The sequence below is a fragment of the Cebus imitator genome, unplaced genomic scaffold (assembly GCF_001604975.1).
Source record: "Cebus imitator isolate Cc_AM_T3 unplaced genomic scaffold, Cebus_imitator-1.0 Scaffold664, whole genome shotgun sequence".
Lineage (NCBI taxonomy): Eukaryota > Metazoa > Chordata > Mammalia > Primates > Cebidae > Cebus > Cebus imitator.
The window spans coordinates 344,254-366,860 of NW_016107979.1; the positions used below are offsets into that span (position 1 = coordinate 344,254).

At 36.5% G+C, this 22,607-nt stretch overlaps 1 protein-coding gene across 1 annotated transcript in view; it reads left to right on the plus strand.

The window, feature by feature from the left end:
* Positions 1 to 22,607, plus strand: part of ETFA (electron transfer flavoprotein subunit alpha) — an 83,638-nt gene that overhangs the window by 22,128 nt on the left and 38,903 nt on the right. Inside the window, exons 5-9 of the mRNA XM_017518214.2 lie at positions 2,303 to 2,402; positions 3,783 to 3,893; positions 4,426 to 4,527; positions 6,460 to 6,528; positions 13,754 to 13,836. Coding sequence (XP_017373703.1) covers positions 2,303 to 2,402; positions 3,783 to 3,893; positions 4,426 to 4,527; positions 6,460 to 6,528; positions 13,754 to 13,836 — 465 coding nt within the window. The remainder of the gene's footprint in view (positions 1 to 2,302; positions 2,403 to 3,782; positions 3,894 to 4,425; positions 4,528 to 6,459; positions 6,529 to 13,753; positions 13,837 to 22,607) is intronic.

The following is a 22,607-nucleotide window of genomic DNA, read 5'->3' on the forward strand; positions in this document are numbered from 1 at the left end:
ATGGCTGCATAAGATTCCATATTTAGCTAAGGACAGTTAACTTGTTTCCAATTTTTTGCATTTATATACTTTGCGGCAAGAAAACATGCTTATGCATGCATCTGTGTACACATGGGCTGGAATTTATTTACACTAGAATTCTAGAAGTGAAATCACGGAGTCAAAAGCTATGTGCTTTAAAAATTTTGATGCCTATTGCTTAATTGCCAACACTTGGTACTATACATTTTAACATTTTTTCCCACAATCTGATGGGTGAAAAAATCTTTATGGACCATTCTGTCTCTGAGTTTTGATTCTATATTGGATGATTTAAGTAATTTCATAACCTTGAATTCCTTTCTATGATGATGGTTCACCTAACAGATTGTTAGACCACGAAAGGGTGTCTGTTATTAGCTGGATTTTAGTACTCTGGCCATGATTGCTATGTTGCGACAGATGGGAGTTTCGAGAATAAGGGTCACATAGTAGTGGCTGGTCCTGTGGCCTGTAAATGGGTTTGGAATGAGAAACGTCTATCAGAAGAAGCCAAACAATTTGCTGTATGATAGTCCACCACCAACTGTGGTTTTGAGATAACACACTTCTATACTTGTCTGCTAGAATTTAAAAATATGCCATTTTTTTGTGCACAGAAACACAATAATAGTTATTGCTCCTCCTTCCCACAAACCATGCAGGCAGTCTGTTGGATGGGATATATTTTTAATAGGATAGATACCTGTGTACCATCCACCCTTAGGACATTTAGATGGAAGACCAGATCCAGGAAAACATACTTTTAAGCACCATGGTGAAATTTATTGACGATATGTTAAAACAACAAATAATGAAAATAAAAATGACTTTAAATTTTGAGCAATTTAGAAAGTTATAAACTTTAAAAAGAGGCAAAGTCTGCGTAACATGAAATTTGTAAGAGCATCTGTTCAGCCAAGTAACTATCTCAGTAATAATCCCTGAACAGTTAAAGAAGGTGGTTCAGGAGGAGGGTTACTTACTGAAGCAAGCTTTAAATACTGGCAGATCTGGTTTTTAAACCAGATAAAGTAGGTGCTTCAGGATGGGCATGGTGGCTCATGCCTGTAATCCTGGCATTTTGGTAGGCCAAGGCAGGAGGATCAGTTGAGGCCAGGTATTCTAGACCAGCCTGGACCATAAAGCAAGACCCTGTCTCTACAGAAAAAAACAAAACATGAAAAAAACAAAACATAAAAAAACAAGCTGGGTGCAGTAGCGTGTGCCTGTAGTCCTAGCTATTCAGGAGGCTGAGGCAGAATAATCTCTTGAGCCCAGGAGTTTGAGGTTACAGTGAGCTATGATCACGCCACTGCAACTTAACAGCATGAGACCCTGTTTCAAAAAAAAAAAAAAAAGAGGTAACTGAGACATGGGAGACTATGACTTTCCTAAGGATTCCTGCTACTGAGGACAAAGCACATGCATCTATTTCAGTTGCTTTTTAGATGTGTACTACACAGGCTGTTCTTCAGGTTAGTATTATTCTTTTACTTTTTTTTTTTTTTTTTGAGGCAGAGTCTTGCTCTGTCATCCAGGCTGGAGTGCATTGGTGTGATCTCAGCTCACTGCAACCTCTGCCTCTCGGGTTCAAGTAATTCTCATTTTCATGCCTCAGCCTCCTGAATAGCTGGGAATACAGGCATGCACCACCATGCCCGGCTAATTTATTGTGTTTTTAGTAGAGACAGTGTTTCACCATGTTGGCCAGACTGGTCTTGAACTCCTGCCCTCAAGTGATCTGCCCGCCTCAGCCTTCCAAAGTGTGTGGATTATGGGCGTGAGCCACTGTACTTGGCCTTATTTTTTTTTAATGCAATACCGATTTAAACAAACTGTGAAATGTCTGCTTTGAACTTTTGTATATACATTAAGTAAATATATACGAGCATAATCTTTTTCAGTATTTGAGATTTTGCCACTCTTCTAAATTTTTTATATCTTTCCTTATCTAAATTCAATAATCCACACCTGTCACACTTGGTAGTTGATGTTTATTAAAGTAAAGTTCATATCCCATAATTCAACTTATTGCATTAAGGTGGCTTAATACTGTAAAACTCATAAAACTCTTAATGTAGTTAGAGTACTGGTAGGCACCCAATCTCTAAGACTATTTAAAAACCGGTGCTTGCAGTTGTATATCCAAAGGTGCACATGACATATAAAATATTTGAATTAAAATTTCTACAGAATATGTATTTAGAATATGTCATTACTGATCATTTATAGTCATTCATCACTATGTATGTGTGTAACTCACTGCCTATTTTGCTTTTAGAACCTTTTGCCCAGAGTAGCAGCCAAACTTGAGGTCGCCCCAATTTCTGACATCATTGCAATCAAGTCACCTGACACATTTGTGAGAACTATTTATGCAGGTGAGTACTCAAGGAAGATAATTAATCAACATGTTAAATTTTAGTGAAAAGCATAAATTAATCTTGAAGGTATAATTTTAAAATCAAGCCATACAGTTGCTTTAGGTGGACCATCTTAAAGGTTTCTGAGGAAAATTTTAGTCTAGAATTGCTGGTGTACCCTTGATATGGCATTCTCTCTGATGGATCGCAAGCACAGTGCTTTCCTGCCTGGTCATTCAGTTTGCGGAGTGATGTTTTCCTAGTGGTCAATAAAAATTAGATTCACTATTCAATATATTTTGTAAGTGGCACCTGGATAAGCAAAACTTTAAAAAAAAATAGTATTCTCAGTCTTTGCTGCTTCTACCTCATTTCCATCTGCATTAAGAAATTCATTTCAGCCAGCTGCAGTGACGCACGCATGTAATCCCAGCACTTTGGCAGTCTGAGGTGAGAGGATTATTTGAACTCAGGAGTTGGAGGCTGTCCTAGGCAACATGATAAGACCCAATCTTAAAAAAAAAAAAAAATTAGCTGGACATGGTGGCATGTGTCTGTAGTCAGACACTTGGGAGGCTGAGGTGGGAGGATTGCTTGAGCCAGAAGGTCAAGGCTATAGTGAGTTGTGATCATGCCATAGCATTCTAGCCTGGGCAACAGAGCAAGACCCTTTCTCAGGCAAAAAAAAGAAAAGATATGCATTTCATTGTCTCTTTAGTTGTTTGATGTTTTCCCAAACACAGTGCTCTCTAGTGGGGTTGGAGAAGGCAATGAACTCTTCAGGTTTTTTTTTCTGATTAAAGTTGTATATTTCACTATAAATGGCTAATTCTGAAATCAGACTTTTCCTCTTATGTAATGTTTGTGGGAAAATTAGGTTACTGTTACTGTGATAGCTAATCCAGGGTGTCTCAAATCCTCAAAATCTTGGCTCATCCATGCCTGTTCTTTATGACCCATTGTGTTTTCAAGATATTCCTCCTTTAGCTTGCATAGTAGCTACATTCTTATTAGGTTGTTGCAGCTCATAGTTTTGAGTTACTGATTGTATTGTTTTTTGGAGAAGGAAGCTTTGTTCATATTCCTTTTAGGGGTGTAGTGTGCCTTCTTAGTGTGGCTGCCTGTTGCATTTTCCTTCTTCTAGGTGTGGTAGTACTTGTCTTGCTTTTAAAGACATCCAGGGTTATACAAATATCTATTGATATGTTTCCACTGTTGTGGTCATTGATATGTCTCTTCACTGTGATGGTTCACTTTTTCTTATACCTAATAGAGGTAGAAAACAACTTGTCAACAGTTATGTCTTGCCTTGTCTATGAAGTAAATTCCAAGCATCAAAGGAATACTAGTTTTGTTGCCTTTTGTTGTTGCTTTTTAAAAATAGATTGCATATTTCAGGAAATGCTGTATGTACAGTGAAGTGTGATGAGAAAGTGAAAGTGTTTTCAGTCCGTGGAACATCTTTTGAAGCTGCAGCAACAAGTGGCGGTAGTGGCAGTTCAGAAAAGGGTGAGTGATCATTTGGAGTTTTTTGGTTTTGTTTCTTATTTTTTTCATAGATGGTATAATAAGAGAGATGACGTCACATCATCTTTGGTACTAGGATAGTTGCTTTGGTAGATCAAGGAAGTAGGAGACAGAGGATCTGTTAATATTAAGCTTTTTTCTCTTGTCACTTATTTCCTATATTTGGGTGATTCAATATAACAGAAGAATGTAATAATAGTAAATGTGTAGAGGGTGTTATGCTTTAACATATACGGTGTCTTATTTAAACCTTATACAAAGAAAGTTATTCCATATTCAGACTCAGAGAAATAAATATGTTCTCAAGTAATACAACTAATGTGGCAAAGGCTGGAATCTAGTCTTGTTAAGTCTTTCCATAATCAGAGAGAATGAATTAGGAGCATAGAAAATTCACAGTAATTAACAAACTTAAATTTCATGGAATTATATACTTGTGTGTTTTTCTGAAAAATAATTATCGTCGTGGAACTTGAAATCATAGTCATTGTTTTATATGTATTAATGTGTGCAGCATCAAGTACTTCACCAGTAGGAATATCAGAGTGGCTTGACCAGAAATTAACAAAAAGTGATCGACCAGAGTTAACAGGTGCCAAAGTGGTAGTATCTGGTGGTAAGTGGAATATTAATCTTAAAATATGTAAACTTAAAATATTTTTTTTTTTAATTATTATTAGAGGTACACGGATCTTTTTCAAATATAAGACATTGGGAAGTTTCAGGTATTGTTCCCATTTAACCAGTTAGGAAAATGAAGTTATGAGCATAATACAGTTTGGGTTTCTGTTGCATACCTAGTCACTGGCACCAGGGGGAGCATGGTATAAATCTCATCTCCATAGCTTTGCCACTTGGTACCATCTTATTGATGGACTTCTGTGTATTCTGCAGAGTATGGTTGGCTTCTGAATTGTAGACAGAACTGGTTGGAATTTCAGGACTATCTTGTGTATAATTCCTCTCTTTGTTCCACTTGGAAAGATTTCCAGAGTTGGCCATGTCTTCGTGTATAACTCTAAAACGTTTCTTAACATCTAATATAAAAACTGTTAATATTGCATAGGACACACTTATTTTTGTATATCATGCTGCTTGTCTTTAAAAACAATGGTTTTTTATGGCCCACTGACTGACTTTGAAAGCATAAGGACTGCTATGCTTTTTAAATTCTTGCAAACTAAACATCCAACAAAATAATTAAGCTTTCAGACAATCTTCTATTAAAAGTGGCACTGAGAAAAAATAATATTTTGAAATGATGTATCTGACTTGGTTTTTTTTTTTTTTTTTTTTTTTCGAAGTTTTGCTCTTGTCGCCCAGGCTGGAGTGCAATGGCATAATCTTGGCTGACCGCAACCTCCACCTCCCAAGTTCAAGTGATTCTCCTGCCTCAGCCTCCTGAGTAGTTGGGATTACAGGCATGTGCCATAATGCTCAGCACCTGTAATCCCAGCACTTTGGGAGGCTAAGGCAGGTGGATCACCTGAGGTCAGGAGTTCGACCAGCCTGGCCAACATAGTGAAACCCCATCTCTACTAAAAATACAGAAAATTAGCTGGGCATGGTGGTGGGTACGTATAATCCCAGCTACTCAGGAGGCTGAGGCAGGAGAATCACTTGAACCTGGGAGGCAGAGGTTGCAGTGAGCTGAGATCGCGCCATTGCACTCCAGCCTGGGTGACAAGAGAAAACTTTGTCTCAAAACAAAAACAAAAACAAAAAAAAGGTCAAGTCAGATATATCATTTCAAAATATTAAATTATTTTTTCTCAGTGGTACTTGGAATAGAAGGCTGTCTGAAAGCTTAATTATTTTGTTTAATTTGTAAGGATTTTAAAAGATGGCAGTCTTTATATTTTCAAATTCAGTCAGTGGGCCATAAATAAATAAATAAATATAAATAATTTTGTATTTTTAGTAGAGGTGGGTTTTTCCATGTTGGTCAGGCTGGTCTTGAACTTCTGACTTCAGGTGATCTGCCTGCCTCGGCCTACCAAAGTACTGGGATTATAGGCATGAGCACGGCTCCTGGCCCTGAATTGTTTATTCATTTATTTATTCAAGAAATGTATATTGGTTATCTATTCTATGACAGACTTATTGCCAAATGCTGGAGAAGCAGAGATGAAAAGGCAGAATGTTCTTCCTCTCAAGTAGTTAAAAATCCTTGAGATGGATCCCATTCAAATAACTTTATTCAGTCATTCAGAGAAATTTATTGAGCATCTATTATATGTAGAGTTTTGTTTTATGGCAGTTACCAAGATAGATATAGATCCTGAAATTAAAGAGTTTTTATTCTAGTGGGAAAAAAACTCCTATTAATCACACAGTTAGTCAACTAATTAATTATAGTCGTGTTGAATGCTTTATAGAAGTATAAGAGTGTCACAGGAGAGGTCAGTAAAGGTTTTATAGAGGAGGTGACATGCTCAATATGGCAGTTATATAATATGAAAATTTACATCAGTATATAAAATAGCAAAATTGTTCTAGAATGGATTTGATGTTTGCCTAATTTATTTTTTTCATCTTTTTAAATGAGGTCGAGGCTTGAAGAGTGGAGAGAACTTTAAGTTGTTATATGACTTGGCAGATCAACTACATGCTGCAGGTAAAGTTATTTAGTAGAAAGATGTTCCCTTTCTGTTGGAAATATTTTTTCTTCATTATTTCATTTTTGTGCAAGCCTTTCAACACTACAAATTATTTTACTTTCCAGATTTTCAGTTTTTCTCTCTGAACCAGTTTTTCTTAAGCCTCCAAGTAAATGGCATATAGCACTCAGTGAGGAGGCCTCCTAGTACTTTTTAGTATCTGTGTAACACTCTTACATTTGCCTGATCTTAGTAGTATTTTTTTCTTCATTTTAAAAATAATGAAATGGGCGAGGCACAGCGACGCACACCTTTGGGAGGCTGAGGCAGGAGGATTGCTTGGGCCTTCGAATTCGAGACCAGCCCTAGCAACATAGTGAGACCCCATCTCTACAAAAAACATTTTAAAATTACCCAGGCATGCTGGTATATGCTTGTAGTCCCAGTTACTTGAGAGGCTAAGGCAGGAGGATTGCTTGAGCTTGAGAGAGATGGAAGCAGCAGTGCGCTGTGGTCGCCCCACTGCATTCCAGCTGGGCCAACAGAGTGAGACCCTGTCTCAAAAGTAATAAAAAGCAAACAAAAAAAATAATGAAATGTTAGTTTTAGTGCCTACTTCAGATTCAGGAATATGATGTTTTTTCATCTTTTTTTTGGTAGTCTTAATATAAATCTTACACAAATGGAAATACATTTAAAGTTTTTAAGTTTGTAGTTAAAACTTTAAAATTGTAGTTAATGATTTATAGGTAAGGTAGAACCTATTATTAAAAGTGCATTGATGAGAAGGAAGTGATGTTTTTTGAAAAACCAAAAAATATTTAAGCCAAGCATGGTAGCATGTGTCTGTAATTGCAGATATTTGGGAGGCTGAGTTAGAAGGATTGCCTGACTCTTAGGAGTTTGAGACCAGCCTAGGCAACATAATTGAGACCCTGTCTTGAAAAAAAGTTTTTTAAAAAACATTTGATTATTTTTGAATTATACAATTATTACAATGAATATATATTAAAGTGTCCCAATTCTATCATCTTACCCTGTTTTTAAGATTTTTACATATAACTTTCCAGAGTTTTTCTATAACTTTCTATGGTTTTTCTGTGCGTTTCTATTACATAATATGTGTACCCGTAGACATAGTAATAGTTTTGTCAGAATAAAGGCATGATATTGATACTTTATAATCAGATGGTAGTATTTCAGGGTTTATTTTCATTCATTTTTCCTTTGAACAAGTATTTATTAAGTGTCTGCCATATTCCAGGTACTATTTTAGGTGCCAAGAAAATATCAGTGATCAAAATAAAGATCTCCGTTCTTATGGAAATTGCATTTCTATTTGGATGAGATAGACCTTGTATTAATTTATTTTGGCTACAGTAATAAGTTACTACAAACTTGGTGGCTTAAAGCAGCAAAGTTTCTGTCTCACAGCTTTGGAGACCAGATGTGTGTCGAAGTTTTGCAGGGACCATACTCTCTCTGGGAGCTCTAGGAGATAATCTGTTCTTTTCCTGTTCCAGCTTCTGGTAGCTACCCTGATATTCCTGTGTTTGTGGTCACATCCCTACAACCTCTGCCTCTGTCTTCATATTATCTTCTCAGTGGGACTGCATTCAATCTCCTTCTGTGTTCCTCTTACAAAGATACATGCCCGGTGTGGTGACTCACGCCTGTAATCCCAGCATTTTGGGAGGTCAAGTTGGGCGATCCCCTGAGGTCAGCAGTTTGAGACCAGCCTGAGCAACGTGGTGAAACCCTGTCTATACCAAAAATTTAAAAATTAGTTGGGCATGGTGGTACACGCCTCTAATCTCAACTACTTGCGAGGCTTAGGCAGGAGAATTGCTTGAACCCAGGAGGGGAGGTTGCAGTGAGCGGAGATTGTGCCACTGCATTCCAGTCTAGGCAACAAAAACAAAGTGAGACTCTATCTAAAAAAAAAAAAAAAAAAAGGATACATGTAATAGCATTTAGGGCCCACATAGATAATCCAGGATAAGCTTCTCAAGATCCTTAGCTTTATATCATATCTGCTTCCACTTAGGTAATATTCACAGGTTCTGGGGATTAGGATGTGAATATATCTTTGGAGGGGCCATTTTCTTGACTACTACAGACATTAATGCAATAAATTAGTAAATAATATAATATGGGCTTGGCGTGATGGCTTACTCCTGTAATCCAGGCACTTTGGAAGGCCAAGGTGGGTGGATCAGTTGAGGTCAGAAGTTTGAGACCAGCCTGGCCAACATGGAGAAACCTGTCTCTACTAAAAAATACAAAAATTTAGCTGGGTGTGGTGGTTCATGCCTGTAGTCCTAGCTACTTGAGAGGCTAAGACATGAGAATCGCTTGAACCTGGGAGGCGGGGGTTGCAGTGGGCAGAAATCATGTCACTGCACCCCAGCCTGGGCAGCAGAGCAAGACTCTGTCTCCAAAAAAAAAAAATGTTAGAGGGTCCTAAGTGCTATGGAGACTAATAGAATGGGTAATGGGGGAGAATTGGAGGGGAGGATTGAAGTTTATAATAAGTTAGCCAGATTTGGCTTTAATGAGAAGGAGACATCTGGCTGGGTGTGGTGGCTCACTCCTGAAATCCCAGCCTTTGAGAGGCCAAGGCAGGCAGATCACTTGAGGCCAAGAATTCAAGACCAGCCTGGCCAACATGGTGAAACCCTGCCTCTACTAAAAATACAAAAATTAGCTGGGTGTGTGGCACGTGCCTGTAGTCCTAGCTACTCAGAAGGCTGAGGCAGGAAGATCACTTGAACCTGTGAGGCAGAGCTTGCAGTGAGCTGAGATTGCACCAGTGCACTCCAGCCTGGGTGACAGAGTGAGACTCTGTCTGAAAAAAAAAGACATCTGAACAAAGGTTTGAAGGAGGTGAGGAAGTGAGCCATGTGGAGATATGGGGGAGACTGTTCCAGACCAGAGCAACCAGTAAGGTGCAAAGAGCCTGTCTAAAGCAGGAACCCATCTGGCCTATTTGACGAATAGGAAGGAGGCCAGTGTTGGAAAGGAAAGTGCAAAAGAGAAAGTAGTAAGAGGTAAAATTGGGAGGCAACAGGAGAGCAGGGTCTTATGGGACATTGTAAAGAAATTGCTTTTCTCTGCATGAAATGGGAACCATTTGAAGGTTTGAGCAGAAGAATAACATGATATAACACATTTTTAAAGGATCACTTTGGCTGCAGTTTTGAGAATAAGCCGTAGCAGTTAAGTACAGTAATAGAGAGGTCAATCAGCAGGCTATATCATCCTCCAGGTGAGAGATACTCATAGTTTCGACCATGGTAGTTGCAGTTGATATGGGGAGAAATTGTCAGTTTTGGGTTATATATTTGAAGATAGAGCCATCAGGATTTCCCAACAGATTGGATGTAGATTATGAGAGAAAGTATTTGTCCTGGTGAGTGGTGGGATGGAATTATAATGAGCTGAGTTAAGGAAAATCTCAAGTGAAGCAGTTCCCAGGGAGAGATCAGGAGTTCAATTTTGGGCATATTAACTTTTGAGATGTCTATTAATAGGCATCTGAGTAGACATGTCAGTTAAGCAGTTGATATAGGAATGTGGAGTTCGATGGAGGAGTTTGGGCTACAGATATAAATTTGGGAATCAGTTCATCTGGATAATATTCAAAGCCATAATGACAAATTGCTGGAGGCTCTGTGTTAAAAACTCCAGGGGGCCCAGGCATGGTGACTCATGCCTGCAATCCCAGTACTTTGGGAGGCTAAGGTAGGTGGATCACTGGAGACCAGGAGTTCGAGACCAGCTTGGCCAACATGGCGAAACCCCATCTCTACTAAAAATACAAAAATTAGTCAGGTGTGGTGGTGCGCACCTGTAGTCCTAGCTACTTGGGAGGCTGAGGCAGGAGAATTGCATGAACCCTAGAGGTGGAGGTTGCAGTAAGCCAAGATTGTACCACTGAACTCAAGCCTGGGTGACAGAGTGAGATTCTATCTCAAAAAAAAAAAAAAACTCCAGGGGTATCAAGTGATGGGGTCCCAACACTTTTGTGAGTATTACTTTCAGGAGCTCTTCCTCAGGGTGAAAATTAAAGAAAAATCACCTCATGCTTCTGATAAAGGTAGAGGGAAGGGAACCATTTTGAAATATGCCAGAGCATTCTGTGTTTAACAAAGTCTGACCTCCTTCAGGAGGAACTGTTTAACCAGAGATTAACTTTCTGGGGCTTTAGCAGAGCCTAACTGACCTGAGGGAAGGTAAATACTCAACTTCAGCCTTTCTAGCCATCCTGTCTCACCTAAGGGAGAGAGAGGAACTGAGAACCATGTGTAAAGTTCGCAGTCTCAATCTGGGCTTATTGAGGCATGAGACCAAGGCCTCACTGTAGTCCTGTAGAATGCTTCCTTTCCCCTAACACCTTACTGCCATGTAATAAATGCTTATTGACAGCACCTCCTTTTACCCATGTTCATCATGTCCAGCTATCAAGAAAATATTGCAAGATACACTAAAAGGCAAAAGACAGTTTGAAGAGAAAGGGAAAGCATCAGAACTAGACTCAGCTGGAATAATCAGACTGGAAATTTAAAACAACTGTGATTAATATGCTAAGGTCCCTAACTGATAAAGAGCATGCAAGATGTGCCATATAAGCAGAGGGTAGAAATCCAAGAAAGAAGCAGAAATGCTAGAGATAAAAAATATGGTTGCAGAAATGAAGAATACCTTTTAAGGACTTCTTAGTAGGCTGGACATGGCTGAGGAAGGAATCTCTGAACTCTAGGATATCTCAGTAGAAACTTCCAAAACTGAAAAGCAAAGAGAAAAAGGACCAGAAAAAGGAAATAAAAACAAAAAACTCTTAACTGTAATAGAATATCTAAGAATTGTGGAACAACTACTGAGAATATAACATGCGTAATGGAAATACTAGAAGGAGAAAAGAAAAAGGAACAGAAGCAGTATTTGACTGAGGATTTCACCACATTAATGTCAGATACCAATCCACAGATCTAGGAAGCTCAGTGAACACAAAATATGATAAATACCAGAAAAACTTCACCTAGGCATATCATTAGCACGCTACAGAAGATCAAAGATAAAGAACAAGTAAGCCAGAGGGAAAAATCCACGATACCTATATAAGAGCAAAGATAATAATTGTATCTGCTCTCTTTTCAGAAACCATGCAAGCTAGAAGAGAGCATGGTAAAATGTTGGAAGTGCTGAGAGAAAATTACCCATCAGCCTGGGACTTTATATGCTGTGAAATTATCCTTTAAAAGTGAAAAAGAAATAAAGGCTTTCTCAGACAAAGATTGGCAGAATATTTTGTAGCCAGTTACCTTGCAAGAAATGTTAAAGGAAGATTTTTTAGCATGAAGGAAATGATAGAGGTTAAATACTCCAGTGTATATAAAGCAAGTGAGAGCACTGAATAGGGAATGAGTGAAGGTAAAGTAAGTTTTATTTTTCTTAATTGATCTAATAGGTAACAGTTTATTTAAAATAACAACATCATTGTATTCAATTACATATACTCCTGTATTACAATTACATATGTGCTCATGTGGAAGTGAGGTGAATCACATATAAGAAACAGGAGAGAGGGATTAGGATTATCTTGTTATTAAATGGTACTTGCACCACCTGTGAAGTAGTAGTGTTCTTTGAAAGTGGACTTGGATTAGTTGTAAATGTATATTGCAAACTCTAGGACAACCACTAAAAAAAGCTTTTAAAAAATATAACTAATAGCTAAGAAAAGAGACAAAATGGAATTATTTAAAATGCTTGGTTGATGGAAGACAAAAGTAGGAACAAAGAACAAGGACAACAAATAGAAAACCGTTGCAAATATGGTAGATGTTAATCCAACTGTGTCAGTCATTGCTTTAAACATCAGTAGTCTAAATGCACCAATTAAAGATTGTCATAGTAGATGAAAAAGTAAGACTCAACTATATGTTGTCTACAAGGAACCCACTTTAAATAAAAAAATACATATACATATACACTTAGATATAATGGAGAGAGATATACTGTGGTGATGCTAATTGAAAGAAAGCAGGAGTAGCTATATTAATTTCAGACAGAGCCAGTTTAAAGTTAAGTTTTATTAGGTAAATAAAACCTGAGTTTTAATAAACTTAAAGTTTTAACTTCTAAAACATATTTTAATAAAACTTAATATAACTTGTTTTGCTAGTATTGGGCTCTGTCCAGAAATCACAGTGTAAGGGTTCAGGAATATGGGAGATGGGCGTAGGTTAGGGAGCAGGCAGAGCATTATGGGGATCAGTGTCTGGGTTATGAAGGATAACTTTTAAGTTTGGGGCAGGATGAAGGGCAGGGTGTGATTAGTCCTGGCTGACTCAAGATAGTGGTGGTGAGACTGTGCATGTTTGTAGGTAGCCAGTTGTATTGTCTCTGGCTCCCTCTGTCCTCTCCAGCTCGAAATGAAGAGGCCTGAGGCTCATTCTTGACTCCTGTTGGGAAGGGGTTGTTTTACTCCAAGTATAGGGTTCATTATTGACTCCTGTTGAATGAGAATAGAAAGTTAGTTAATTTTTTTTTTTGAGATGGAATCTCATTCTGTCATCAGGCTGGAGTGCAGTGGTGCAATCTCGGCTCACTGCAACCTCCACCTCCTGGGTTCAAGCGATTCTCCTGCCTCAGCTTCCCAAATAGCTGGGATTACAGGCATGTGCCACCATACCCAGCTAATTTTTGTATTTTTGTTAGAGCTTGGGTTTCACCATGTTGGCCAGGATGGTCTCGATCATTTGACTTCGTGATCCGCCCACCTTGGCCTCCCAAAGTGCTGGGATTACAGGCGTGAGCCACTGCACCCAGCCCAATTTTATTTATTAATTTGACAGCAAATATTGGTTAAACCTTCATCTTGTTATATATGACTCTTTATCTTCTCTTTATATTATTACAAGAGGTAGTATTGTAAAACCTTTCTTCAAAACTTGTGAAGTTATTACTTAAAGGAGCATTACGTAATGACATTCTAAACATCATAGTGTAAGTTTTATGAATGCCTTTTTGATAAAGCAGGCAGAAGAGTTAAGCTCAACTTAAAATCTGAAACACTTGGATATAACGAGAAGTTACTCCTCGAAGCTTTCTTTGTAAAATGCACTAGTACTTAGTACATAGAATTCTAAATCAGTCTTTGTTTACAGTTATCAGTGAATATCCTAACTAGCTGAATAATAAAGCTTGAAAAAAATGACAAATATTTCTTCCCCTTAGTTGGTGCTTCCCGTGCTGCTGTTGATGCTGGCTTTGTTCCCAATGACATGCAAGTTGGACAGACAGGAAAAATAGTAGCACCAGTAAGTATTGCAATAAAATATGCTGTGCAAAATTTTATGGGGATAAGTACTGTATGTATTTGAACAGTGATCTCAGTGATTTATCTTATTCAGTGTTCCTAAGCAGTTAGCCAGTACCATGGCAAATATGTCCTTTTCACAAGGCCTGTGTAGTTCTTGCTCTCAGCAATATGCTTAGCAGTTCTTAAATCCAGCTTATTTTTCAAGCATTTTAAAGCAGTGGAACATTTTATCAAATTAAGTCATATTACAGTAAATAAAACATTTGTAAAAGCAGCATTTTATCAACTCAAAAGTTGTAAGTTCACATTGATAACGTTTATTTGCCGTAAAGCCTTTAGAGAGTGTAAAACAATGAGAACAATGAACCTATTTTAATGAATACAGAATTTTGAAATTGGGAGCTGTGAATGACTGTTTTAGTCTTATATCTTCCTGAATATCTAGTTTATTTCTGTATTTTGTCTAGTAGTATAAATTTCAGAAAATTCTGTTCTATATAGGTAAGTGATACTGGAATATTCTTCAGTTAAACCTGTCTAAAACTTAAGAGCAGGACATTTTTGTTTCAAAGTTGAATCATTAAGAGTTTATAATGACTGTTTATATTTCTTCGGTGATACAGCTTTTCAGTGACTAGGAGTCTCAGCCAGTTTAAACTTGTATAGTATGCAGGAAAACATTTTTTTAAAATATATTTCAAAACAATATGAAGTCCTTTCCATTAAAAAAAATCTTACATCTCAATGCTCTATTCTGTGAGATATTCATTCATAAATTTAAGATATTATAGTCAGATTTTTCTAGGCTTATTTTTGAAGTTTGATGTGTTTGTTCAAGTCTTTTGCCTGTTTAAAACATGAGTTCATCTTTTTATTTTCTCTTTGTAAGAGTTTTTTATATAACCTACATAACAAATTCTTTGTCAGATGTGTGCTGTATTTTTTCCCATGCTAGGGCTTCTTATTCATTTTCTTTTGATGAGTAGAGACTTCTCATTTTAATAGTCTAATGTATCAGTCTTTCTTCTTATGATTAATATGTTTTGTGTTATTCAGCTTACTTGAAGTCAGAAAAGAAGATTTAAAGCTTAAAATACATACTAGAGCTATTCATAAATTTAGTGACAACATCATGCGGCCTGTTTGCTTGTCATATTGAATTAGGCTGTGGGAGTGGATTTATTGAGCAGATGAGCTTGAGCCTTCCATGACATTTAATTAGCTCTAGCACATGCGCGCACACACACGCGCGCGCGCGCACACACACACACACACACACACACACACACACACATTTTTTAAGAGACAGGGTCTTGCTATGTTACCAAGGCTGGAGTGCAGGGGTTGGTCACAGGCAAGATCGTAACACATCACCGCCTCTAACTCCTAGCCTCAATTGATCCTCCCAGCTCACCCTCTTGAGTAGCTGGGACTGCAGGTATGTGCTGCCATGCCTGACTGGCACACATGTTATTTGTGGAAATCTTTCCATTTTACATGAGTAGACATCTGTAGGCCTGATTTCATAAAAGATCCGCAGACCCACAACCTTCCTAGCCAAAAATATGTCTACAAGAAATTCAGAGATATACACCGAAGTGACAGGGACTTATTTTGATTGACAGAGAGAGCACTTGTGGTTATCAAACTGAAGATCAGAGTGGCAGGGAGTGGCTGGGGGTATCCTTTCCTATATTGAAAATAAATGGTGTATAATCAGCATTATTCAGTAATATTCTCTGAATATAGAACCATCAAAATTTTTTTTCCACAAGGAAATGTATTAAATGCTTTGAAGATTTGAACATAAACTATACAACCTCCAAGAGAATTTTGATTCAGTAGCTCAGCGTGTATGTATGTATATATGAATCAGTATGTATATATACTTGTATGTACTTATATATGTATATACTTTAATGAATCAGTATATATACGGATTCATTAACTCGGGGGCGTGTACACACAACACACACTTTGTGTATGTATGTACATTTTGTTAAGGTTCTGAAACTTTTTGGAAACTATATCTCAGATTTACAGAAAACTTATATAAGTACAGAACAAAAACCTTTATTTTTATGGGGCATTTGTGTAAGTTGCTGTGATGATCCCCAAATGTGACATTTTTCTAATATAACCACAATACAACTTTTTAAATTAGGACATTAACATTGATACATAGTACCATCTAAGCATCATACCCTGACATTCAGGTTTTGCCTATTATTCCAAAAATGTCTTTTATAACAAAAGGATATAATGTAGTCACATATAATAATTGTCGTGTGTCCTTTAATCTCAAATATTAATAGTTCCACAGTCTTACCTTCATGAAGGAATTATGAAGATTACTGTACAGCTGTTTTATAGAATGTCCCTCAATTTGGATTTGTCTGATGTCTTCAATTTAGATTATATTTCTTGAACAGGAATATCACAGAAATGATCTTATCAGATGGTATACAATTTCATTTGGTCTTTCATTAATGATTTTCACTTTAATCCTTTGATTAAGGTAATATGTGCCAGCTTCTCCACTGTTAAGTTACTTTTCCCATTGTAATACATATTTTATGTGGAGGTACTTTGAAATGATGTAAATATTCCAATTCTCCTCAAACTTTTTTTTTGAGACACAGTCTCGCTCTGTCACCCAGGCTGTGTAGTGCAGTGGTGCAATCTTGGCTCAGTGGAACCTCCACCTCCAGGGTGCAAATGATTCTTATGTCTCAGCCTCCTCAGAAGCTTGGATTACAGGCACGCACCAACTTGCCTGGCTAATTTTTGTATTTTTAGTAGAGACCAGGTTTCACCATGTTGGCCAGGCTAGTCTGGAACCCCTGGCCTCAAGTGATCTGCCTGCCTCGACCTCCTAAAGTGCTGGGATTACAGATGTGAGTCACCATGCCCAGCCATAAACTTTCAATTTATTCATTTATTTATATCAATATGGACTTATGGTTCCTATTTTATGCAATGGGTAAAAATCTATGGTTGTCATTATTATTGATGTACAAATCCCTTGTTTGGCTAGTGAGAGGCCCTCTGTGCCTTTCTGACATGTTGCTATCATTCTTTGAATCCTTTTTTACTTTCTGACAAGACAAGATGTTCCAGGCTCATTTTATATTTTTCCTATCCCATCTCTGGAACCAGTAATTTCTCCAAGGAATCTTGGTTCCTTTTGCTGAAGAATAGCATTTAGAAGCCAATATCTCAATACTAGTTATGCTTATTGCTGTTGAGATGTCAGTGCCCCCACACATCTCAGTGAAAAAAGCTAGAGAATGTGTGTGGGCATGTGTATGTGCAGGCAAATACATGCATATACATACGTATACAAACACATTTACTTCTGTATTTCTGTCAGTTGTATATATTGAAAACCATAGGTGTACACTGATATCTCCAATTCTTGTCTCACACCACAGGGTTAATTCTAGTTTTCTTCATTCTCCTATTTATAATGCCTTTCTCCTATGGTGAGAAACCTGGACCCTGCCAATACTCTGCACAGATGCCCTCCTTTCCCCACTCAAGCTCCACCACCGTGAACCGAATAGTCTTCCTGTATAGATACCCTCCGTATTGTACTTGGACTGACACATCTGTCTGGGTAGTTTTTTCCCAAGGTGGTTGTGCAATTTTACACCCATACCAACTACGTATGTGGGTTCTAGTTGCTCCTCCTTTTCGCCATTTGGTGTTTTAGAGATGTTGGTGGATGTTATTAGTTTTAATTTGCCTTTCCCTACAAATTAATCTAATGCTCATCTAATGATGATGAGCACTGTTGTATTACTGGCCATTTACATATTTTTCTTATGAAGTGCCTGTTCAAATCTTTTCCCCTTTTTTTAATTGAATTGCTTGTTTTCATTATTGAGTTGTAGACATATTTTACATATTCTTGTACAAGTTTCTTGTTAGACGTGGGTTTTACAAATATTTTCTCCCAGTCTGTGGCTTACCTATTTATTTTCCTAATAGTATCAAATTGAGGAAGTTCCCTTCTAATTTGCTGAGAGTTTTTTGAATGTGTGTTGAATTTTGTCAGATATTTTCTTTTCTGTTGAAATGATTGGATAGCTTTTCTTTATTCTGTTAATATGGTGGATTATTTGATTTTCAAATGTTAAACCACCTTGAATTACTGGGATAAATTGTAGTTGATCATGTTATCCTTTTAATATATTTCTGATTTTGATTTGCTCATATTGTATTAAGAATTTTTGAGTCTGTCTTTATCAGGATATTCTGTAATTTTATTTTAAAAATGTCACTGTATAGTTTTGGTATCAGCATTATACTAACTTTGTAAAATGGTTGGAAGGTGTTTCTTCCTGCTTTATTTTCTGAATGAGTTTGTGAAAGATTGTTTTTTGTTTTTGTTTTTGTTTTTTTTTTCTTTTCTTAAATGTTTGATGTAATTTATCAGTGCAGCCATAGAGGCCTGGTGTTTTCTTCTTCGACTATTTGACAAAGAATGCAGTTTCTTTAATAGAATTAGAGCGATTCAGATTTTCCATTTTACTTTATGTCAGTTTTGCTAAATGGTACTTTTCAAGAAACTGATCCTTTTCCTCTAAATTGTCAAATGTGTTAGATGAAGTTGTTTATGATATTGCCTTTTTTCTTTTAATTGTCTGTAAGATCTGGAATGATACTTCCTCTTTTTTTCTTATATTATTAGTTTGTGTTTTTTCTTTTATTGTTCTCCCCTCTTCATTAGTCTAGGAGTTTATAAAAAGTTTTAAAAAAATGTTTTCAGTGTTCCAACTTTAAAAAATAATATCTTTGGCTGGGCTCAGTGGTTCAAGCCTGTAATCCCAGCACTTTGGGAGGTTGAGCTTTATTGAGATATAATTTACATACCATACAATGCATACTGTTTAAAGTGTTTAACTCAGTGGCTTTTAGGGTGTTCACAGAATTGTACAATCTTTACCTCAATCAGTTTTAAACATTTTTTTCATCCCCCATAAAAGGAACCCCATACTTATTTTCTTCCCAACTGCCCTAGTCCTAGGCAATTGCTAATCTTTCTGTCTCTATAGATTTGCCTGTTCTAGACATTTCATATAAATGGAATTATATAATATTTGATCTTTTGTGACTGATTTCTTTCATTTAGCATGATGTTTTCAAGGTTCATTTATGTCGTACTTCTTTTTATTGCTAAATAATATTCCATTGTATACTATATTTTATCCATTCATCACTTGTGGACATTTGGGTTGATTTTACTTCTTAACTATTATGAATAATGCTGTATGAACATTTGCATACAAGTTTTTTTGTGTGAACTTGTATTTTCATTTCTTTTGTGTATATACCTAGGAGTGAAATTGCTGGGTCATTTGGTAACTCTGTGTTCAACCTTTAGAGCAACTTGTCCAACCCACAGCCGAGGATGACTTTGAATGTACCCAACACAAATTCATAAACTTTCTTAAAACATTAAGAGTTTTTTTTTTTTTAGCTCATCAGTTATTGTTAGTGTATTTTATGTGTTCCAAGACAATTCTCCTTCCATTGTGACCCAGGGAAGCCAAAAGATTGGACACTCTGCTTTAGAGAAGCTGCAAACTGTTTTCCAGAGCAACTACACCAACAATGAACCCACATTTAGTTTTATTATTTTTTTCTGTTGTTTCTTTTTCATTTTATTGATTTTTTTTCTTTATTTTCTTCCTTCTGATTACTTTGGGCTTTCCTGGCTTTTAAGGTAGAACTTTATTTATTCTGTATTTTTATTTTAAAATGTAAATATTAAAGCTATAAATTTCACTGTAAGTACTTCTTTAGCTGCAGCCCACAACTTTTGATACAGTTTTATCCTTCAAAATATTTTCTAATTTCTAAATGTTTTCTTTCTAGATGTTTGTGTGTTTTTCCCAGATGGCTTTCTGTTATTGGTTTCTAATATAATTTCATTGTGGTCAGAGAACATCTTTTATAACAGTTCAATCTTAAAATTTATTGAGATTTATTTTATGACCCAGCATATGCTCTATCTTGGTGAACATACCTTGTGCACTTGAAAAGAACATGTATTCTGTAGTTGCTGGAAGTAGTGTTCTGTACATGTAGGTCAACAGGACAAGTCTGGATTGTTGCTTGTATTTGTACTTAAGGTTTTATTGGAATACAGCCATACTTATTCATATACTACTTTTTTGTTTGTTTGTTTTTGAGATGAAATCTCGCTCTGACACCCAGGCTGGAGTGCAGTGGTATGATCTAGGCTCACTGCAACCTCTGCCTGCTGGGTTAAAGCAATTCTCGTGCCTCAGCCTCCTGAGTAGCTGGGACTATAGGTGCACACCACGACACCTGGCTAATTTTTGTATTTTAGTAGAGATGGGGTTTCACCATGTTGATCAGGCTGATCTCGAACTCCTGAGCTCAGGCAATCTGGCTGCCTTGGCCTCCCAAAGTGCTAAGGTTACAGGTGTGAGCCACCACACCCAGCCTCATTTGCATACTTCTTTGTCTGTGTCTGCTTTTGCTTTATAAAAGAAAAATTGAGTGTTTAACAACAGAGACTCTATAGCTGACAAAACCAAAAATATTTGCTATCTAACCCTTTAGAGATAAAGTTTGCCAACCCCTACTCTACATCTTTTATGCCCTTGCCAAATTTTTTGGTCTAGTTGTTCTGTCACTTACTGGGAGGAGGTGTTAAAAACTATGATTGTGGATTTGTCAGTTTCTCACTTTAGTTGTGTCAGTTTTTGCTTGATACATTTTGAAACACTCTTACAGTACTGGGACACTCATTCATGATTGTTCTATCTTCCTCATAAATTGGTTATTTTATTATTATGTGATTTTCCTCTTTATGTATGGTAGTACTCTGTCTTGAAGTCTACTTTGTCTGATGTTAATAAAGACACTTCAGATTTCTTATGCTTACTTATATAGTGTATCTTTTTCTGTCTTTTTCAGTGTATCTCTTTCTTTATATTTAAAATGTATTTCCTATAGATATGTATAGTTGAGTCTTGCTTTTTTAATCCATTCTGACCAGCTATGATTTTTCTAGTGGAGCTTTAAAGTCATTTATATTTTTCTCTGACTGCTTTTAAGAGTTTCTGTTTATTACTTATTAAGCAATTGGATTATGATACATCTTGAAGTTTCTTTCACATTTTCTTTTCTTAGGGTTCATTGAGCTTCTTAGATCTGTAGGGTTTTACTTTTATCAAATTTACAAATTTTTTAATTATTTAATTAAAATATGCATATCCAAATAACTTTTCTGCTCCAATTGCACATGTATTAGGTTTCCTAAAGTTTTTCTACAACTTAGCAATGCCCTTTTTTTTTTTTCTTCTTCTTTTTTTCTCTTTGTGTTTCACTTTGGATAGTTTCTTTTGCTGTATTCAAGTCACTAATTTTTTTTCTGCAGTGTCTAATCTGCTGCTAATTCCATCCAGTATGTGTATGTGTATATATATATACACATACAGACACTGTATATATATTTTAGCACAGACTTTATAGTTACAGTTTTTATCTCCAGAAGTTTGATTTGGGCCATTTTGTATCTTCCATTTTGCTACCTAACATCTTTAATCTTTTCTCCACCTTCTTGGACATCTGGGCTATAGTTACAATAACTATTAATATCCCTCTTCACAAATTCTTTCATCTTGTCATTTGGGAATTGATATCAGTCGGCTTTTCTTCTCATCATAGATCATATTTAACTGCATGTTTGCATGTGTGGGTAATTTTTTATTGGATGCCAGACATTGCAAATTCTACCTTGCTGAATGTTAGCTATTTTTGTATTCCTGTAAATATTTGTTTAAATTTTTTTTGATTTCAGATTTTTAAAACATGTACCAATTTATGGAGTACATGTGAAATTTTATTACATGTGTATAAAGAGTGGTGATAAAGTCAGGGTATGTAGGATGTCTATCACCTGAGTACAGCACATTTTTGTCAGCCAAAGTCACCTACTCTGCTATCAAACATTGGATTTATTCCTTGTATCCTTGTGTTTAAATGTATGTTTGTACTCTTTAACCCATCTCTTTTCATCCTCCCCCATGCCCCCACTCACCCTTCCTAGTCTCTTAGCTAGCTTTCCACTCTCTATCTTAATGCAATCTAATTTTTTAGTTTCCGCATATATGTGAAAACATGTGATATTTGACTTTTTGTGCCTGGCTTATTTCACTTAAGATAATGATCTCCAGTTCTATCCCTGTTGCTGCAGATGACATGATTTTATTATTATTATTTTTTTACAGCTTTGTTCTAGGATGCAGTGAAAATTATTTAGAAACAGTTTGAGCCATTCAGATTTTGCTTTTAAATATGCAGTGTATCCTGGAAATTTACTCAAATTGGTAGGCTGGGGCAGTCACTGGGCTCATCTTGTTTCTCCTGGTTTTGGAATCTGTGCTGCCTGATATCCTTCTTAAGTTTTGTCCAGTGTTTTAGTTATTTCAGGCAAAGGGTATGTTCAATTCCTGTTACTACATCTTGGCTGGAAGTGAAAGTAGTTCATTAGTATTTTTTACAGTTGGGTTTAGTTCTGTCATTTTGCCATTTGTATCCTGTTTATCCCATTTGTTTTTGTTCATATACTTGCTTTGTTTTGTTCTGTTTCTCTGCCTCTCCTTTTCTGCCCTATTTTGGACCAGTTGAATATTTTAAATTCTTTCATTGGATTTTTAGCTATATCTTTTTGCATTATTTTGTTTTTTAGTGATTTCGATTGCGATTACAACATACTTAACTTTTCAC